A 23,006-nucleotide genomic window follows, 5' to 3' on the forward strand; every position below is an offset into this window, starting at 1 on the left:
ACGACCACACATGGATAACTCATGTGGTCAGTGATTCAACATTTTTTCACGAATTTTACTACTTTTGAGCAACCGATTTACGAGTCTGGCTGAGAGTATCGTGTTGCTATGGTAACGCTACATTGATGTACACGTAGGATAATTCATGAAATATTCAAAGCTTGTCCCTACACCTGCCGTTAACGATATCATTATAACTTAACAGAATGTTGGTATTTCTTTATGGGAATGACGGGTCCCTTTAAATGGACAGGGGGTGTAATTAGCTGGAGGGAAACATTTATGACGGTTCCCCCATCGCTGGAAGGACTCCTGTACACGGAGGTGTCATCCTGATGGAACCATCCGGTTCTCATAACACCCCCCCCCCCCCCCCCCCCAAGGCCGTGATATCGTCTGCATTGTAGCCTTTGGTTTGTTTCTTCTAAAAAAAATACACATAGTTATACCTTACTCAAAGCATTGTTGCTTCGGTTAGCTGCGTCGACGCGCTGGACAGAAACACATGACAACATGACGAAATAAAACTCGGAATGCAACTAACAGGTCCGACAGGTCGTCTCAGTAGCATGGGGCCCCCTTTCAAGGCCACGATGCCGCCTGCACCATAGTAGGTGATTTGTTCGGATACCATTTTTTAGAAAATGTAAATAAAATTATGATAGTTATTCTTTTGTGAAAGTGATGTGGTTTACATTAGTGGTGCCGCTGGACAGAAAGTAATAACAACATGATAAGTTAACGCTACTTAAGTAAAATGAACAAGACAGTTTTGTAAATCTTCAAAATATCGCAAAACACGCACACACACACACACACACACACACACACACACACACACACACTCACACACAGAGACACTCACAAATACACAAAAACTCACACACACACACACACACTTAAACGCACACAAACACTCAAACGCACACACACAGAGACACACACACTCAAACACACAAACAAACACGCACACACAAACAAACACCGTACGCAATGCGCACACAGACACATGTCACTGGGGCGAGGATTTGTCGGCCGGTAAATGTGAATTTACAGTGTCAGGGTTGTCCGTTTTTTCTTTCTTTTATCCATGTGATCTGTGTATCTAGATTGTGTGTAATCATCGGGGGAGGCGTCTTACTATCATCACTCTGATTAAGGGCTTATCCTATCCCCAAACATCTGTTTGCAGATTCTCCAATGAGGAGTTTGGTTCATGTTTATGACCCATTTGGGTGTGGCTGTGTTAGAGATAACTTTACTTAACCCTATTCAGACCGGGGGGGGGGGGCTTTGAGGCCTGCGCCAACTTCGATGCCCTATAACGCCAGAACGCCTTACGCCAAAGCCACCAAAATTGGTGAGTTTTCCTAAAATATTGTTGGCAACAATTTTACGAAGTTTGACAAATTTTCCATTTTTTCGTGTTGCCATGGCAACCGTTTGCTGACAGGCAGTTTTGCCAAAAATCACTATTTTTGGTTCTAACAATGTATTTTTCACATTTATTTGCTATATTACTGCTATTTTGTTACATAAATAAAATCTTATCTTATTTAGCATATCTTTCATAATTGTATATGCATAAATTATGCTAATTTCATGACGTCATCAGCCCAAGATGTCGGACCGTATGGCCAGATCAAGAATAACAAGCTAATTTTCCCTCAAAATTTGTAACTAACTGGTATTTTTTCATCAAAAAACATCTAAATGAATGAATTTAGTCTATTTCCATTGCCCTTTGTGATTATTTGTTGCAAAAAAAGTACTCTTAAAAATTCAAGGTGGTGGATATAATATGGCGGAGCCTAACTCGTATCTTAGATGTGCATGACGTCATTTTATGACGTCATTATGACGTCATCGATGTTGCTATTGGTAATACAAATCGTAATAGACATAATTATTCTGTTATCTGCACTTGTTGTTACATTTTTGTAGTATAACTTGAAGTTTTCTGAGAATACCCTTTTTTCATGGGTCCTGCCAATAAAATCAAATTGATGACGTCATAATTACGTCATCTTACGTTAATGTTACGTCAAAAGTCAACTACTTATCAGATATTATGTCGATATCATGTCCTGAAAATTTGGTGACCCTACGGCAGGTCGTTCAAGAGTTAGAGGACTCAGAAGTGGAGGGCCTCAAAAGTCCCCCCCCCCCGGGGGCAGGGATGACCAAAAAAGCCTGGTCTGAATAGGGTTAATGGACCCGTTATTCAGCAAAAGAGACCGGAAACACATCAGTCTTATGCACAAAAGTCTGCTGTCCATCAGCCGCTCCAGCACCCACCTCCCCTAACCGCCCCCACTCCATGTTTTTCTGTTTTCCAACCCTATGTATCTCCCTGATGTGACTATCATTATTGTTCTGATTAGTACCCCCTCCCTCCCCCTGCGGTACTTCCGAGCCACATTCTGCCACTGAAACACACCTATGCAGTCTCGACAATAGGATACGCGGAGAGCGTTTTTGTGCAGAAATATATTCGTAAAACAGGACCTGTTTGCATTGTACGGTCAAGACGGAGTGTTAGTGCGGGTTCACACTTATCTATATAATATTATTATAAAAAAAAAAAATCTAAAAATCAAGTGCTTATGAGGTCCGTATGGATGTCTTATTCTCTACCAGGTTCCTCAGGTCACTGAATAAATAGGAGAAATTGGGAAAAAAAATAGATATATAAAATTCCAGAGGAGTTTGCTAACCGAGGAGTAGGGTTTGCGACCAGCTACCTCCGCTAGCATGTTATCTGGCTATATTTAACAATTTTCGATCCTCTTTCCAGTGACCTGTGGAGCCTGGCAGATAATAAGAACTGCATACGGACCTCATACGGACGTGAATATAGTACGCCCGTGCCAGGCAGTTTTTGGGAACAAAAAATACGATATGGGAGACATTAAAAAAAAAGACAAAAAAAGTTCAACAGCATGCCTTGTGTATATTTATTGGCGTGAAATGTATTACCTTCATGAAGATGGAGGTATTGTTGCTGTAATGTTTTCCCTCTGGAGCTTATTTGTAAGATATCTCAAGAACCGTTGGAAGGTTTGCAATGATTTTTGGTGGGTGGGTAGATGTGGGGATGGTGATGGTGCAAGAGGATTTTGCGCCACCTGTTGGTTGACCTTGGTACTGTAGCAACACGTTTTGTGTCATCCTTTTTTTGCACCTGGATTTGCCCTGGTGTTGATTTTTATGTGGTGGGCAGGTATATGTCGGATGGTGATTTGTTGTAAACTTCAGCCTTATAGGTTGCGGACCAGCAGGAGTGTTTGTTTTGTGGATGTTTGTATGTTCGGCGAATATCTTAGAAAGCTGTGGTTGGGTTGCGATGATTTTTGTAACGCGGTTAAGTGTTGTGCACAGAAATTACTGAACTAGCTCTGTCACCGATCAAACCGTGAACTTACGTAATCGCTACTGAACTCGACTATATCAATGAGCAAACTGTACTCACATGTCTATGTTCTCATGCTGCCATCTTTTTTCAATATTATTTTCTACAGTAAAAAACCCCTCTCCTTCTACTAGTCAAACACATATGAATATTAGAAGTAATCTTGTGATAAGTCTGAAGTAAGATTACCTTATGCAAGAGTTTGATGACGTTTCGCAACTTGTTTTCTAGTACGAGCAGACTATGTTTCTTAGGAAGGTACTTTAAGGTTGGTCTTTCGAAAGGTATTGTATGAATCACCAACGACAAACTAACAAATAAAGACAATGGTTATTAAACCAATAAACATTCAGGTAGAAACGGTTGAAAAGAACCCAAAGATTTCACGCAATGTTTACAATCAAAATAGCAAGAAACAAACGTAGACTTTACCTTACGTAACGCAGTTTTCTTTTAACTATTTTAAGAACTTGGCGTCTTCATCTGTCTGATGTTGATGAAAAAAATGCTCGGGCAAGTTGAAATCATTTAAACATTTTGAAATGATAAGAGCATGTATACACCATACATAGGTTTTTTTTACTGAGAAAGTGAAAATTGTGCCATAACTAAGTTTACCTTTGTTAGCTCAGGTACGTATCTCATTTACTAAACTCCGTATGACAAGTGATTACAAATGTTTGCCTCTACATACGATTAGACACCCACGAGAAGTATTGACTCTTGAATAATTCATTTCAGTCAAGTCACACCAGGTTCGAGCTCTCTCGGCTTTGCTTCGCGAACGAAGATCATCATCTACCCAGAAACAAATATCGCAGTCGTGTCGTTGATGTTTGAGTCCTGATAGAGCGACAGTGGCTGTGAGACACTATAGAAATTATCCGGTGAGTATAAAATGGCTTTTTGTTGATTAAGTAGGCCTAAATGAAATCATTTTGTTGCTAAACTATGGACTTAAATCTTAATGTTAATCATTACATGAACATGTGTTTCTGGAGTATGTATCCTATAATGATTGAGTTTCAGAACAACGTTAACGTTAACTTTGTAATGAACATGTAAAATCCAAACAGATCCGCGAAGTACTAAACTGTTTTACGCGTGCGTCAGCTGCTTGGCTTGCCCATGCTATTCTTTCGACTTTAATGAAATAACGACTCTCTTAACGCAACTATATCAACCCCTTCTCGGAAAAGATATATCCAATCTATCCTGTCCAGCAATTGTTGATTTTATGGAGGTGTTCGAAATAGAAACATGATGAAAATAGTTGGTGGGGCTTCTGGATACTGGTATTTAAAATACAGGGTCTTTGAACTAAGCATATACATTCGACATATGTTTTGGTATATATTTAACCTAATAACAATGTTTATCGATGTACAATCTGTTAAGTATGGTTTTTAAGCAGTTTGACGAATTCGACATTTGAACTCTGTCTCTGACTTGCGACTTTGTACATACATAGAATTTGTCGTGATATGGACCCTGGTGATAAGCGTTTAAAAGAATCTAATTTAAATAAGTTTAAAACTGTTTTATTTATTTCAGTTTTTACATGTTAAGACTATATCAAGGATTGTCATTCTGTAGGGGAGCAAACTAAACACTACTTAGACCCTCCACCCCAACCCAGTGCGTAGATGTCAGGGATACACGTAATACGTTAACTTGCATTAATATTCACAGTCCTAAAATGTTATCTGTCTGTACAATCATACAAAAAGTACATGTGTAAAGCACTAAAAGAATGTCTTGCGAAATTTGTATTGCCGAAAACAACTTTTATTTGATTTGGTTAGATTGTTAATGATGATTTATTTTCATTTGCTAAAATCTCTAAGTGAGCGATTGACTCCTATCTGCCCAGAACCAAATATTGTATTGTTTTTCAGCGGAGACTAATTCTGAAGGTGAAGAAGATTTCCACCACAATCCACCCACGCACACGTCTCGTCCTAAGTACTGTCTTCATGGCCGCTGTATATGTGTAGGACAGAAGAGAGGTACGTCAGTAGGGTTGTTGTAGCAGATACGAAGTTCTTTAACCCTATCCAGACTGTGGGGGGGGGGGCTAAAAGTGCCTGCGCCAACTTTGACCTCCTATAGCACCCAAACGGCTTGTGCTAAAACAACCAAACTTGGTGAGTTTTCCTAAAATATTGTTGGCAACAATTAAAAAAAAATTAAGTAAGTTTATGATTTTTCGTCTTGCCATGGCAACGGTTTTCTGAAAGGCAAATTTTACAAAAATCACTAATTTTGGTTTAAACAATGGGATTTTAAGATTTTCTTGCTAAACTCAACTTCTTTTCATATATATTCAATATCTTACACATCTTAGTTAAACATTTAAAATTAAGTATTCATAAATTATGCTAATAAGATGACGTTATTGGTCGAAATCCAAGATGGCCGACAATATCATGATTTAAAGTATTACAAGCTTGTTTTCACTCAGATTTCATCACTACGTGGTATTTTCTTACAGAAAACATTCATGTGAACGTTTTTGATTCCATTTCCATGGGGTTTTAGCGTTATATGTTGACAAAAAATGTATCTTGAAAAATTTAAGGTTGATAATCCAAGATGGCGGATAGCTAAACTACGGATGACGTCATTCTATGACGTCATTTTGACGTCGTTACGTCGGCTTTTGACAACAGAAGTCTTATAACAAATATTAATAAGAACCTTTATTGGTAACTTTTTGAGTGAGATGTTTAGGTATTACGGAAATTTCCCGTTTTAGCCAAAAATATCAATTAAGGACGTCATAATTACGTCATATTACGCCATAATGATATGAAAATTTCAGGAATTATAAAACTCGAGGAGCAAAACCCCGCCTGCAAATTTGGTGATCGTACAGTAAGCCGTTTTGAAAATACGAAGGGGGGTCGAATGAGCCCCCCCCCCCCCCAGGCCAGGGAAGGCCCAAAAAGCCCAGTCTGGATAGGGTTAATTCAGACTATCTCTGCTTTTATATTTAAGCGGTTAGCTGGTTAAGCATTTATCTGAATATTGTAAAATTTCTGACAAACTGTTTCATCAAGAAGTTTATTTTTGGACGAGTATAAACTTTGGTAAAGAATATGCTATCTCGCAGTTTCAAATGCTTCCGTGCTGTCGTCATGCTTTGTGTTCTTGGTTGAAGTCTGAGACACCAGGTTGAAAATAATAGACAAACAGCGGACATGGGTTTAACTGAATTCAGACTTAGGGCTAAATTGCATCTCAATGCATCACGGCTGTAGACGCGTACGCATTAGGAAATATCAAATGGCATCATATTCACACTCAGACACACATACACACACACACACACACAACCACACACACACAACCACACACACACACACACACGCACACACACGCACACACACACACATGAGCATAATTCTGACATTACTTACACAAACTTCACATATCTGCAGGGCGAGGAATGAACATGGCTGAAGACACCACCAACGCTGTAATAAGCGCCCACACACACTATGTCTTAGAAGACAGCTTGACGCCAACACGCTCAGATGCCCAGATAACGACAGATTTGAAGCCATATGCTGGTTCAAACCCGCTACCGAATCCGATGTACGAAATAGGTCCCATCCCGTGTGAAAATGATGCTGTCCAAGATAGCACTGCCAAAGCTGGAATCCGATATCCCCCTATTACATATAATAACCTGACTAACTCTGGGACCTTAGACAAGGACAAACATCCCTCCATATCTATGGGGTGCAAAGAACATGATGATGACAATCATACGTTTGAAGTAAATGGAGATGCGACTAATGGAATCAACATTGCCTCAGATGAGGTCGATTTCAATGGAGATACTGATGAAAACATGTATCAGAATGACATCTTGGTTTCGAAATTAACCATCAATACAACCTCCCCAGAAAGTATCAAGTACCCAAATCCCTCATGCAGTAACCAAATTCAAAACACTATCACAAACCAGAAAAGTCTCACAAAAGCCGTACAACAACCTAATTCTGGATACACATCAAACATAACTGGTTGCAAATCCAGCACTAACCCATATGCAGCAAGAGTCGTAACTACAACGTACAACGATGGCTATGGCAAAGACATTTCTCAAAACGACATTGCGGCTGAAGTTCTTGAACCAGTCGACACCACAGACGATAATGCCGATTTGGAACCTTATGCCGTAGCATATGAAGTCCAGGACTCATCACACATATCAGGATGCAACTCGACTGAACAGGATGCTGACGAAGTGGTTCCTGTAGATGATAACACCGACATACCTACCAACAGACATATCCCAAATACAGACCAGAATACCATACCAGACACCCTGAACTGGAATCCGATGTATGTTCCTAACATTCCGCAACAAGCACACTGCCGTAAGTTACTTTCGTTATGTTCATATTTAGTATAATGAAAGGTAATAAAAATAATTTTTAGTACATTTTTTAGTACCTAAAATGTATCTGTTGTGAATTACAAACTAATTAAACTAAGATAGTAAGTAATTTTAGATGCACGTAGTATGCTGAATAGTGCAATGATTCATCATATTGTGTTCCAATCAGAATTTCTCCTTGTAGAATTTGACATTGTCCTACTAGAATAGGACTTGTTCCTGGAACAGATTCCGATCACAGTGTGTCCTAGCGAGGACAAACTCTGATCAAAATCTGAGACAATGGGTGATTGTTCTGAATCGCAATCTCTATTGTTATATTTCGATATTATATATTCCTTACTTGTTTGTTTAGAAACATTTCATTTTATGATATTTGATATGTTTCACCATAGCTAACGGCACAACCTGCCGTACGTGCAGTTTTTCCGTACGTTTTTTTGTGAGGCCACGTCCGCCACGAATTTCTGAAAACGCTCCGGCTGTACAGGGCAGGCGCATCGCCGTACTGGCACGTACGTTGGGCGAAACCGCAGCCCCATGGCACGCAAAGTTTTGCCTGCACGAAAAGTTCTACGACGTGTCTGCGTGCTACAAAATCCGTGGGATTCCCTACGACATAGTACGGAGGCGGTACCTACCACTTACTGGTCCCAAACGATTGCTCACATGTTGGCACGTAGACAGCACATATTTGCACGTACGGTGGGTTGTGCAATTAGCTTTACATCCGTTGAAGTCTATTATACGAGAGTTCTTGGAATAGCTACTGGTCTTAGCATATATAGCATAGACCTAGGTGCTCCATCTAAATTCTCTGCCTCTTAAAAATCCTTTGTAACATATGTGACCTAATATGAGTGATTGGGACTTTTTCACCAAAACCTTAAGGTTGTTTTCTTATTTTATGCATACTCAGGATGTACAGTTGTCAGGGTAGGCATTGCTGTGATGATAACTGCCTTCATGATATCGGCCTTTTTCGGAACCTGGCTTTACTGCAACAGCATTTGGACCGCTAATAAGGTAACGATTCTGTTCCGAGTTGAAGCTAACAATTATGTCTTTTTTCCTTGAAAAATACGAATGCCCCTTCAGGAATGCATCGTTCTTTGTATTTCATTTGATACGATGAAAAGCATCGTCTGTATTCAAATTAGACTCATTAGTCTAGTTTTGTGACCTGTATGTACTAAAACAAACTCTCCTATCTGCAGATGAATCAGGCTGATGATGCTTTAACTACCCATGGGCAGTCTGCTTTGGACACGACCTGCATTACTGGTCAGCATAGTGAGGACGCTGTCTACACAGATGGTCACCCTGCAGTGGACACTACATACACCTACACTAATGGCCAACATGCAGTGGACACTACGTCCATTCATGGTCACCCTGCAGTGGACACTGCCTACACCGATGATGGCCCTACAATTGACACTACCTACACCGATGGTCAGTCTGCAGTGGACACTACCTACACTGATGGGCACCCTGCAGTGGACAATGCCTACATCCATGGTAACCCTGTTGTACATTTTAATACTACCTACACACTTGGCCACCCGGCTATGGAATGTAAATTCAACTAAAAAGTCGTCTACGATGTTGTAAATATAGCATAATTTGGGTGCTACTTTTTACCTTTTACTTTTTATTTATTGGACCGGGCCGATTATGTAAGAATTTTGGGTATTGCTGACAGAGTCCATTATTACACAAAGTGTAATTTGATTTTGTAATGGGGTGATTCAAAATTCAAAATTCGATGTATTCAAGCGGAAACAATTTTGAACGTGCTCATTTTATATGTGGCTACCACTGGAAATTTTGAATGTCGAGTGAATGTGAATTTGCACAAAGTTCAATTTTGGATTAGGAAGTACCACCAACAGAGTTCATTGTCGTTCGGGGGTTGACAATTTTTCTAAAATTTGGAACCGTCAATTTCTGGATTGAATGAAATGCTATCTATTCGCTTGCAAATATTACCTGTCTAATGCTAAATATTTCTCCTCAAGCGACTGCATCATTCGAAGATCTCTTCTTCACCAAGGAAAATGGGCGTTTCTTCGGTGAAGCTTCTGACCTCATAACAGCATACGACAACATAGACGCCGCTGAGTGTGCCCGTCGCTGTCTGCAAGGTTACCGTAGTTACCACGGCGTCAGCCCACCATGTTTGTCCTTCAACCATCGCCCCGCGGGATCGCCAGAGGGCGGTAGTGCACGTTGTTGGCTCCGTAGTAGTGCCAAAGACGTGGTGCCATCTCCTGGTCCTGAGTGGAACAGTTGGCCACATCGAAACTACTACCAGAGGAATGGTGAGAACACTATTCATGTCGTCAACGATTTATTGTTTGAGAACTGCTACATATACATCTATCTATTTCACCCATATCATAGATATGTATGAAATAGGAATGGGTACCAGTACAGAAAATTCTAGGTCTAGAGGATCAGGTCCAGATCGGGACCTTAACCTGGACCTGACCTGGACCTGATTCAGTATGTGAAAACTTCTGAATGGACGATACTTAAAATTGTTTTGTGGAAAAAAAAAGTTATGTGGAGTATTCGCCTTCCACTGGCATTTTGAAATCCTACAAGGTTAACACTAACAGCATCCGTACGATTGCCTAAAGAGTTGGTGGAAATGACTTGAGCCTCTACTTCGCTCTTGCTATTTTCATCGACTGGTAGTCTCTCCAAAACGTTTTAATGCCTGATCCTATAATATGTTCATTTTCCAATCGGTCCAACATTCCGTCAACCGAATCCCTAAGGTCCGTTTTTTTCTGGACCGGTCCAATAAGAAAAAAACACAGGTTTTGTACCGGTACACCGTACCAGTACCAACCACTATCATGGCATGTACTCTAATCCTAATAAGCCTTTCAAATCTTTAAAGGCATTCATCACGATGGTTCCAGGGCCGAATGAGCTGAAATTTGTCACAGAGGTGGAGTTGCCCAATACCCTAGACAATCTTTTCTTCTTATTCTTTTAATGAAAAATGAGTCGTCAATGATGACATTGACAATTTTTTGGCAACTTTATCCCAAAATTGGCTATATAGATGATTTCTTTCATGCATGATTGGCTTTTTTTAATATTCAATTTTTGACCCTTTAACTGGAAGTGCAACCAGACGTGTCCATTGTCGTTCCAGGATTATTTTTCAATTGACTCAAAACCAGTCCATATTTCTATTTATCTCTCTCTTAGTGAATGTATCATACGAGGATCTCTTCTTCACCAAGGAAAAGGGGCGTTTCTTCGGGGATCATCCTGACCACATAGTGTCATACAGCGACATAGACGCCGACGAGTGTGCCCGCCGATGTCTGCGGGGCTTCGACAGTTACGACGGCATCAAATCACCATGTTTGTCCTTCAACCATCGCCCCGCGGGATCGCCAGAGGACGCCAGCGCACGGTGTTGGCTCCGCAGAAGTGCCAAAGACGTGGCGGCATCTCCTGGTCCTGAGTGGGGCAGTTGGCCACATCGAAATTACTACCAAAGGAAAGGTAAATACAAAATATTTTGACCTATCAGTGTCGTCAACGCTGTAATGGTTTTTTCCTCATCCCTTTTTGTTGCTCTGTGACCGGAGGATAACCTTCGGCGACAGAGATTTAGTTTTGTCAATATAACGCGTTCGCATCTGTATCTGTATGTTCCCGTTGTCACATTTGTATGTAGTTTGGCTGTATGTAGATAGGTCTTCTCCACAGAGTTGGACGACAATACACTTTTTTCGCGGAAGCCGTTTTTATAATCAATGTAATAATTTCAGAAGTCACCCTTACAAAATGTACGTTTTTCGGTATATTGGTCCAGGTCTGCGCTATCTAGGGGTTGCTGTAATTGGATACTGTCAAGCAGTTGTTGCGCGATTTGAGTTTTTTTTTGCACGTCGTATTGTCAGCTGTTCACAGCTGTCACTTTTTCGGCTGTTTATACGTTGGTATGGGTCTTATGTATGCATTGTGAAGCTGGGTGGCTATTTTCATTTGGGGTCGTTCTTTTGAGAGGCTGATTTTGCTGTTGATGTGTACAGGTAGCTGTTTTTATAATCAATGTAATTATTCAATTCCCTCTACAAAATGGACGTATTCCGGTATATTGGTCCAGGTCTAGGCCTTGTGGTTAAAGTACACTGTCAAACAGATGTTGCGTTTTCATTTGGTGTCGCTCTTTTGAGAGACTGGTTTTGCTATTGATACGTACATGATTGTGTTCACGTTTACGAAGCTCGTCGTAAATATTGATCAAACTAACCTTAACACCAACAGGTCTTAAGAATAAGTGGCGAGACGACTTCCGATGCGGCCAGGGCTACCCTTTGCTGCACGGTCCTCCCGCTGAATGTGATCCTGACGGTGAAGCCCCATGCTGCTCCGATATCAACTGGTGCGGTGGCTCGTTTGACCACTGTAACTGCCCCGGCTGTGTCGACTACAGGTATAAAGGACTTACCGTGAAGAAAAGAGAGCACTCGTTAAAGTGTTTCTTCAAACGACTGTCAAATAGCCCATGCCCATAGTTTATTACTGTGTCCCTTATTGACCATATTTTCCTGTAAGTCCATGTTGTTTCGATTCTATAACTGACCCCATCCGGAGCCCCAAAATTGATGAGAGGGTACCTTCAAATTGTCTTTATTATGAAAGCGCTACAGCATAATTGTTGTTCATTTCTGTTACAGTTTTTAGCTTCTATTTTTTATTTCAGCTATTACGATTTACAGAGTTTTAAATCTATTTAAATGACAAGTATCGACCATCGCATCGATGTTATCCATTTAATCAAATCAACATGGCCTTTAAAAGAATTTTAAAAATGACAATATTGACAGGGTGTTCCTGTCGATTAACGTTTTGGTACCTCTGACAAAATATTTATTTTCTTTAACTATTGCCCCGATTTTTTTTGTCGATCTCTACTGATTTGGATTTTACAAAACCTATACCACTGATCACTATCGATAAAGTTTATCTTTTCACTCTTGAAAATGAACATCTTGCCACTATTTATTTTTCTGACATGCTACACATCACCAACTTACCTTTAAGCCCTAGTATACATTCTCACTTCTACCAATAATTATAAGATAAGGTGCTTAATTCAACATCTTTATCATCCAAACCGAATATCTTGCACCATACATAGATTAAATTTATCCACGTCTTTCTTAAAACACTAAAGAGGAGGGTTAGGCTTAGACCTTAAGAAGAAACCATGATCATTAATTGAATGTTTAAATTGTATTTATTTCTTTTCGTTTATGTGTCGATGCATATTCTTTAGTCGCATTCTTTACTTCTTTGATGGTAGAAGATATAATCTTGCATCAGTAACATAATATGTAAATCAACGAAACTTTTATGATGTATATTTTATAATGTAAGCAATTTCATCAAGATTGTAGGTCCAAGATGGCGGATCCAAGGTGGCTTTATTGTGAACAACTTTTTGTGACGTATAACGTTAATGCCGATTTAAAATGATAATAATACAATAATGATCTATCACTTTAAGTCAATCGTAGTTGATATGTCTACCCAGACAATAAGGATAGCATGCAAAGTGTCCAACATGTGGATCTACGGAGTTGTAGAGGTCATTACCTTACAGTACAAAGAGCAGAGGTTCTAATACTATACCCTGCGGAACTCCAAAGGTGTAGTCATCATAGTAATCAATATCTTAGTAATCAAGTGTACTTGTGGAAGTGTAATACTAGTGAAGTAGCCTTGAAAGACAGATATAATATACTGATTTAAGTCACCTTACACTGCAAATTTTTCTTACTTTACACTTGTTTCTTTCTATACTTAGAAATCTTTATCTTTAAGTGTACTTGTGAAAGAGTAATACTAGTGAAGTAGCTTTGAAAGACAGATATAGTATACTGATTCAAGTCACACTCCATATTTTTTTTAGTTTACACTGAATTTGCATTTGTTTAATATCTTTCTATTCTTAGTAATCTTTATCTTCAAGTGTACGAGTGAAAGAGTGACACTAGTGAGGTAGTCTTGAAAGAAAGAAAGATAAAATATATTAATTTAAGTCACCTGGCACTGCATCTTTTTCTTAGTTTATACTTAATTTACACTTGTTTTTGTCTATTCTTAGAAATCTTTATATTTGCCAAAATTACCACACTGTTGCATATACCCCAATATGTAACACAGCTTAAGCAGGTTAGAATGGCATTAGAATCAACAGACAATATAAACCAACGCAAAATCCATGGCTTTCCTTACAATCAGTTTATTTTCGAACATCTTAACCCAAACTTTACAACGTTCCTAAACATACTATACAAGCTAAAAACACCAGTCCTGAGAATGCAGGTGTACAGAATACTAAGTAATTGTACGATTAATAGTTCATTATTAAATTTCAATCCATACATAGTATGGCTTACAATATATTGTCTTTGGTCATATTTCTTCTTCTCCTGCCAAATCTTCAAATCAAACAGATTCAACTTTGTTTAAATGTCAGGGACAAATGAGGTGAAATTTGGCAGACAGGGAGGTAGATATAGCAAATACCCCATGGAGATTTTCCCCACTTTTTTTATGGAGGCCAATTTATTTGGAATTTGGTATGTGGGTAGCTTTAGCAATAGGAATAGAAAATTAGTTGCATAGACCAGTTTATTTTGCATAGATAGGGGTGCTATGGAAGAGTTAATTGTTGTATTGGGTTCCAACTTTTAAAAAGTCCAGTTTGGGGTGGGATGATGTTTTGGGATAGGTCAATTTCTGCAAAAGGTTTACATGGAACAGTACATGTTTACATTGGGATGGAGATGGATTGAAATATGCTGTATTTGCTCATAAGCAAATGTTGGCCTTTCAATTGTTAGGTAACTATTTCAAAGGAATGAGAATAAAACATGTGATTAATATTTTTAAAGTCCAATAAATGGTCCATTTTAACACAGATGACAAAGAGACATATATACTAAAACTATCCAAATCCTACAAGTACATGTTATGAGGTGCGGTTTTAAATAAGCTAAATACAGTCAAACCTGTCTATAGCGGCCACTCAAGGGACCGGACAAATTTGGCCACTATAGACAGGTGGCCTCTGTATAGAGGTGGTAACTTGTAGATAAAATACCCAAGGGACCGACAAAAAGTGGCCACTATGGACAGGTGGCCCCTCTGTAGAGGTGGCCCCTAATACAGGTTTGACTGTATATTATAAACTTATTATTATAAGTATACCTTTGGCGCATGACATAATACTGAGCAGTCTTTCTGTCTGTAGAATTCTCAACTACAGATGAAGTCCCTATCGGACAAAGAGACATAGTACTACAAGGCTACAGCAAACATGGTCACTCCTTATCCAGATAAAAATCTTCTTCAAAATGACTTTTTATTTTTCAAGAGGAGAACGCTGTATGCTGTACATCTAAAGTACCTGTAGGATTAGTTTCTTTTGTATGTTTTCTCAAATGTAAAGACAGTTGAGCTTTCTTAGCTGCAGAGTAGTTACACATATTACACCTATCAGGTTTTTCTCCTGTATGGGTTCTCATATGTAGGGATAAGTTATACTTTCTTGCTGTCCTATACCCACAATCCCCACACATGTAAGGTTTGTTCCCTGTGTGTTTTGCTAGATGACGGCGTAGATTTGATTTCACTGATGCAGAATAGTCGCACTGATCACCATTTAAAGGGTTTGTCACCTGTATGGATTCTCATATGTTTGGCTAAGTCACATTTCGATGCTGTCTTATATTTGCACTCTCTGCACATGAAGGGTTTCTCTCCCGTGTGTTTTGCTAGATGTTGATCCAAAGAAAATTTCTGTATTGCAGAATAGTCACACTGGTCACACTTATACGGTTTTTCTCCAGTATGTATTCTCATATGTGTGGATAAGGTAGACTTCTGTGCTGCTCTGTACCCACATTCTCCACACATGAAGGGTTTCTCACCGGTGTGCTTTGTCATATGTTGGACCAAATTCGATTTCTGTGTTGCAGAAAAGTCACACTGGTCACACTTGAAGGATTTTTCTCCTGTGTGCATTTTCATGTGTCTAACTAAGTTGGCCCTTGGAGTTGACCGGTATCCACACTCCCCACACATGAAGGGTTTCTCACCAGTGTGTTTTGCTCTGTGATTTTCTAAAGTAAATTTGTGTGATGCAGAAAAGTCACAGTGGTCACAGTTAAAGGGTTTATCTCCTGTGTGTGTTCTCATATGTACTGATAAGTAAGACTTATTGGATGTACTGTACCCACACTCCCCACAGGTGTATGGCTTCACACCAGTGTGTATGGCTAGATGTTTGTCCAAATCACATTTCTGTATGGCAGAATAGTCACACTGGTCACACTTGTAAGGTCTTTCTCCTGTATGAGTTCTCAAATGTACCAATAAGTAAGACTTGTAAGCTGCCCTGTACCCGCACTCCCCACACATGTACGGTTTCCCGTCAGTATGTTTAACCACACGCCTTTCCACATTGTCTTTGCTGTCCTGTACCTTTGAGGTGGAATTGTCAGGTTGATGAAAATTTCCGTTGTCACCCTCCTTCTTAAGGTGTACACTATGATCAGTCTCCTTCCCAGAATGTCCATCACACAGTTCTCCAAAAGAATGTTCACCGCTAGAATCATCCATGTCTGTCCTGCAGAGGGATACATTGCATAATGAAAATAGTGTGACTTATATAAAACATTAGGTTTTAGCTCTACGCACAAACTGAAACTTTCCAACTCATCTACCTACAAGTCCAGTTTGCTTGTATTCCAGTCAATGTTTTTTTGTTTTTGTTTTTCTTACGAAAAGAAACAAAGTTGCTAGGAACAGAGTCAACATGTGGAAAATTTTGGTCTACTTTACATTTGCAATTATATTGTTTATGAAGATAAGAATATGAACCTTCACAAACCTGTGAATGGAAACGGTGCCAAATCAGAAGCTAGCTTCTCTCTGGTTTCAGGGGCGGGATGTCACAACCTGGAACAGCATAAATCAATTACTTGTAAAAGATTCTAACATGCCTCCCACAAAAAATCCCCTTGCCGCATTCAGTAGACAAAGAAGTTAGTTGCGCAATTGGGATCTACTGCTACTGTTACATGTCTGACAGTATGTCATATGAATACAGACAACACCATCAGAATTGTATCTTAATAAGTTACTAATAGGAATTTCATACAAGAAGAAGAATAACTTTATTGCGCGACAATTGTAGCAGGTACAATTTGTATGGCAATCATTGTATACAGTGAAGTTGAACTAAGCACTACTACAACTAAACTAATCTAATCTAATGTAACAGCATAAATAATATAGTTAATGTTATACAAGCTAACACTTTAGAACATTATGTCAATATTGCATTGTCTCGTTTTTGCAAGGAATTGTAAATAAATTGACCTACGTAGGTACATATATGTACAAGTGAGTGTAGTGTCTCGAGCCACTATTTCTTGCTGCCGCCGTTTCATATTATCCCAAAACACACAACAAGAATGGTACACTAAGCTACGGTGAGCTGACTTGAAACGAGACAAAAGCAAACCTAGGCGAGGGTCGACGTCGCACGCACATGTGGTTTCGCCCCCCTCCCCCTTTATGTTCACCACGATCAAATCTAAAAACCGCCAATAAATTATACTGCTACGGTTATCCTTTTCCGCCACATTGATAACCTCGCACTACCTTTCTCATAATACTTATATGCAAGTTTGTAAGTCTTACCTGCTTCCTTGTGATTTTTCTCCTCAAGTACACCGCGTCGCAATGTCTCGCTCTCGAGCAGACTGTCTTTGTCCTATCGAAGGGTCAGAGGTGAATGTCATAAAGGTCAAAGATCACATTATGATCCTGATTACCCAGATGATTTATTTGACGTCTTGTCACACGTTAGTAAAAATATTAGTTGACCATGTTTCTTGTATTAGAAATAGAAAGGAAAGGAAGAAAATAATTCACTTACAAAGATAATTTTCTTCAATGCCGAGTAAATTATTGAACTGATATGTATTCATCATAATTCATATTTTAGCATTTTAAGTTCGGTCCGTTGGCCATGTTGCCTTTTCGATTTAGTCTGGCAACGTAGTTCTTTCTCCAACTTTGCACCTACCAATGTAAACCCTCACTGCTTCGTGTAGTTTCCACAAGGCTTTTCTCGATAGGCTGTCAGCATGAGGCAAAAGATGGATCTCTTTGTGAATCTTTAATCTTAAATCTTGTTGATGTTGATTGATAGCCTGTTATGTGTTTTTGTTTGTGGTCAATGCCTTTAAAAGGTACTAAAATTCCAAATTTATCATGGTCGATAAGGCGTTAGAAAAATGACGGCTAAGACACAACAATTTACCTGTTTCGCCCTTTTATTCAAATAAAATTATTCATAAGAATAAAAAATGGATCATTCTTACAAATGAATTTTTAATTTTTCATACATTTGATTTTAACCAACAGCTTCTATGACTGGTTCTGTCATAACGTGGTTTCATACAGATAGACAAAAACAAACAAAACAAAATATCGTTTTCTAAGAAAATAGAAAGCAATTTACCATTGGAACAATATAGGAGTCGATATATCCATTCAGACAATAAGAACACCAGTGATATTGCTTAGAGCTTTATTGATCATTTTAAGCATGGATAAATAAGAATAAATAAATGGATTTCTGCAAGTTGTTCATTAACATATTTGCAGAGACATGGGAGGGGCGACTATACCTAGAGCATAATCAGCATCTTTCCTTAATTTAATGTACTTCGAAGCCTAACAGCTAAAATCTAGCATACAGTAGTTAATTATAACAGCATCATCACATTACCAATCGTTCTAACCCAGAAACCCCTACTCAAACATTTTCAGTTCCCAAATCACCAGGAGATATTTGCATACATACTTGTATTTGAGTGACCTCCTTTTCCCGACAAACCTTACCCCACTCCTGTGCCAACTAGACCCATTGCCTACCCATATTTGACATCCATTTAAAAAGCAATGTTTTAAATGCGTATCTTAATTGTAACCTAAAATTCTGGGATTTTCTACACTCGTTCAACTTTGGTACACCTGGGACCGGCTTGCGTTCTTTTCTACTTAATTCACATGTAAATCATACCCCTCAACAATGAAGTTGTTGACACCCATCTATCTATATCTTTTACATATATGAACATAAAAATGTATCTGCCTCTTCATTGTTAGAAAACCCCACAACATTACTGTGAACACAGCGTTGCAAAGAATCCTATAACCGGCAAATATATCATCACTGCTATCCTGACATCTTACTTGATAGTACACTCAAGGTTGTTCGGTACCTTAAATCAATATATTATATTCAGAGTTTCTTAAAAGTGTGTTTTCGTAAAAGATGCTCATCTAATGTGCCTTTCAGCGCAGAAGAATAGTCACACTGGTCACATTTGTAGGGCTTTTCTCCTGAATGGGTTTTCAAGTGTTTGGTTAATGTAGATTTTTGAGCTGTCCTGTACCCACACTCCCTGCACATGTAGGGTTTCTTACCACTGTGTTTTGCTAGATGTAGGTCCAATGCAGTCTTTTGTGCAGCAGAATAATCACACTGGTCACACTTGAAGGGTTTTTCTCCTGTATGGGTTCTCATATGTTGGGACAAGTGGACCTTTTGAGCTGCTCTGTATCCACACTCCCCACACATGTATGGTTTTTCAACAGTGTGCTTGGCTGCTACATGCTTTTCCAAACTGGCTTTCTGTGCAGCAGAATAGCCACACTGGTCACACTTGAATGGCTTTTCTCCAGTATGGGTTCTCATATGAACAGGTAATTTTGACCTTTGAGATGTCTTATATCCACACTCTCCACACATGTAGGCTTTGTCACCAGTGTGGTTTCTTAAATGCTCGTCCAAATAATATTTCTGTGCTGCAGAATAATCACACTGGTCACACTTAAAAGGTTTTTCTCCTGTATGTGTTCTCATATGTCGGGATAAGTGGTTCCTTTTCGCCGTGCTGTATCCGCACTCCCAACATATGTACGGTTTTACTAAAGTGTGTTTTGCTCTTAAGTGTTGATTCAAAGTGGACTTTCCTGCTGCCGAATAGTCGCACTGGTCACACTTGTAGGGTTTTTCTCCTGTATGGATTCTTACATGCTCGGAAAAGTGAGACTTTTTAGCCGTACTGTACCCACACTCCCTGCACATGAAGGTTTTATAAACAGTGTTTTTAACTGCATGTCTTCTGATATTGCCTCTGCTCTCCTTTACCTGTGAGGTTGATATACTATTAGTATTAGGTTGGGCAAAGTTCACATTGTATGTTTCCTGCTGCAAGCTGTTACTGTCATTCTCATGGAGTTCAGTACTGTCCATCTCTTTCCCAGGGTATCCAGGATGGTCTATCTCCTTCCCAGAATGTCCAGTACACACATCTCTAGTAGAAAGCTCACAGCTGGACTCTCCCATTTCTGCTCTTACACTACATGTTTTGCCATTTGAAACGTCCTTTTCGTTGTCCTGTCGCTGTCTTGGTTCTGTTGTCTGTCCCCAACTGTTGTCTGTCTCATTCAAAGGATGTCTGGTTGGCTGGGTTCTGCCTAAGAAGTTTTCACCGTACATTTGTTGGCACAGCATGTTATCTTGTTCATTCTGTTGCCATCCAGAGTCTCCTGTCTCCTCCTCTTTGATGTGAATCTCTTTTGCAGTCTGTTCCACATGATGCTCTTTGAGGGGAGACACACATGTGAACTCCGCCATCCCTAAAGCCATTGGTAAAGAAAACATTGGGTGACTAAGATTAATTTTTTTTTTATTTGCTCAATTCTTTTAGGAATTTGAAAAGGGCACAGCTTTTGTATACAAGTAATATTCTTATGAGAGATAAACTGATCTTTCCAAGTTTTTTAATATTTTTTTAGAGGATACAGCAACATAGTGTTTCAGAACGATTTCTTATGGTATGCTTCAAGTACTAGTAAGTTAGTACCAATTAACAATTGGGAGCTGTTATATTATTTGATAAGTTATATACAACGAACCAGGGATGCATACCTGTCCTTCTACCTATAAGGTTCGCACAATCAAAGATGGTAATTTTGATAATCATATAGTTGAGAATTACGAAAACATGCAAAAAATGCGTTGAGATTCAAACTTACCACATACCTTGCCCATACAAAGATGGTAATTTATTACTGAATTAATACAGTTCATATAACGTCCTTGATTTAACTTAATGATGACAGGACTTGTACCTTAAGCTGTGTACCTGTTTACCTGCACCTAAACTTTTTTTTTTTTAGGTTAGGTACACAGGTCTGCATCATGAACAAAGTTCTAAATTTCTGGCATATATCATGCTAGCTCCCCTCCCCCATGAAATACCGATCGCAAACACATTTATAATTCTAAGTTACCGCCGACCTGGCACCAGCCAAGAAGCATTAACGACAATCATAATGTCTTACCTGTAGGTCTATGTATGTTAGCGGTCCCTACGACTTCTGTAAATCCGTGAAAATAAGATCAGTTCTTCGGAGAAACAAAACAAAATGGCTGTCAAATCACTGACGGGTTAAAGGTCAGAGGTGGCAAACCTGATACGATTTAATTTAAAATGGGTCAAACAACACGTTGCCGCATAACGGTTAATTCTAAAAGTTTTGAGCTTAGCTTTCATTTCATTTCAACTACAGCAAGGAAATTATTGAATGATAATTTGAAATCGACATTAATATTTATCCTGATATGCACTCATTCTATTTGGACAAATCTTTATCTTTTCCAATATTTTGCCATGATTGGACATATGTCGAGGCATCTGTTTTTCACTGCTAAGACAAGGAAGTTAGGATTAGGCCACAGCAAGTAAATTTTATGGATGACATCCTCTGCAGACTACAAAAATAGTGCGATAGGGCGAAAAAAATCAAGATGGGTAAAAAAGCAATAAGATGGCTTCATTTCCAAAAATAGGCACCATAAAGTTGTGATGACTGTTGTAAAAAGAATTAGAGGGACAAAACATGGTATCAGAGCCAACAAGGCATTCATTCCTGTATTTGAGACATGTTCTGGTGTGGTAAAAGTGACACTAGTGTGGTGGACTGGCATGACCAACAAAGTTGATAACCACACTCATAGCTTCCATATTGTCACTTTTACAACTATAATACAAGTTTCATTTCTACAACTACAGTCCTTGGTATATTAACGGGGGCCGCCCTAAGATGGTTCCCGTCGTAAGACGGTACGGATTTTTTGCTGATCTTGTTATCCATAAGTACACCGTGTTTGTTGCCACTGACTATGCTGATTACAAAGGTAAATAAACCAGGTCCATGCACACAGCTTTAATGTGCACTCCAAGTATACTTTAACATATTTACTTCATGGTTTTTTTTAACAGAATTCTAACAGTAATGTTGACAGTGCTGAATCACTGCGGTCACCGGCCTCTGCGTATTGGCGGCTCGTGTTGCTAACTATACGAACTCTTCCAAGCAGTCACACAACTGCCATGATACACATAAATAAAGCTCCATAAAAACTATGAATATGGGTCTTCAAATGTTTGTTGAGTAGAAAAGCAACCAAAAGGAAGCGACATAAACATTGCCACCATTGTACTCCCAAGGGAGTGTGGCCGTGAAGGTGGCAGACTAGAGAACGCTCCAAAGATTTATTTCACTGTAACAAATGATTCGTGCTGTCTATGAAAATAAGACTTGATAGAGAGATGTAGATGATATTTTCATACAATCAGACAGAGTTTTGTTGATGTTGGCGGTGTCGTTTTTTCGTAATGGTTTTTTTAGTCGGGCATTCACAATCAGTGCATTCAGCCCATTGCCCGTAAAGCTTGATTGTTCTAGGTACAGCCTTCCTCATGTGAGACAAGAAGTACATACAGTCACGATTTTACTGTCAAAAGAAAGCTAAGATATCATGCTGTTAATTTTTTTCTGTGTACGTAAATTTACCACTTACTTCTGAAGAGAGCAAAATGTAAAAAAACGTACCAAGTTAGGCACACTGTCCAGCGTAGCACAAAATTGGAAGGTTACATACACGAAATTGTCTCACAGTGTTTGCCGCTTGTAACACGCAGCGCGAAAAGTTCATGAACCACATGAATGCATTTCTTATTCAAGTATGTTGTTCAAATCTATGTG

At 39.1% G+C, this 23,006-nt stretch overlaps 2 protein-coding genes across 2 annotated transcripts; both read right to left on the minus strand.

The window, feature by feature from the left end:
• Positions 1-15,053: 15,053 nt before the first annotated feature.
• On the minus strand, positions 15,054-17,705 carry LOC118403945 (gastrula zinc finger protein XlCGF7.1-like). Its single transcript, XM_035802828.1, has 3 exons — positions 17,577-17,705; positions 16,762-16,829; positions 15,054-16,497 (listed from the first exon to the last, which is right to left on the minus strand). The coding sequence occupies exon 3, from the start codon at positions 16,488-16,490 to the stop codon at positions 15,525-15,527; it is 966 nt and encodes a 321-aa protein (XP_035658721.1). The 5' UTR covers positions 16,491-16,497; positions 16,762-16,829; positions 17,577-17,705; the 3' UTR covers positions 15,054-15,524.
• A 752-nt stretch (positions 17,706-18,457) lies between these two features.
• LOC118403943 (zinc finger protein OZF-like) lies at positions 18,458-21,454 on the minus strand. The gene is made up of 2 exons (XM_035802825.1): positions 21,300-21,454; positions 18,458-20,591 (listed from the first exon to the last, which is right to left on the minus strand). Exon 2 carries the CDS (start codon positions 20,587-20,589, stop codon positions 19,189-19,191), a length of 1,401 nt encoding a protein of 466 aa, XP_035658718.1. The 5' UTR covers positions 20,590-20,591; positions 21,300-21,454; the 3' UTR covers positions 18,458-19,188.
• Between the last annotated feature and the right edge of the window lie 1,552 nt (positions 21,455-23,006).

Source organism: Branchiostoma floridae, chromosome 16, assembly GCF_000003815.2.
Source record: "Branchiostoma floridae strain S238N-H82 chromosome 16, Bfl_VNyyK, whole genome shotgun sequence".
Classification (NCBI taxonomy): Eukaryota; Metazoa; Chordata; class Leptocardii; order Amphioxiformes; family Branchiostomatidae; genus Branchiostoma; species Branchiostoma floridae.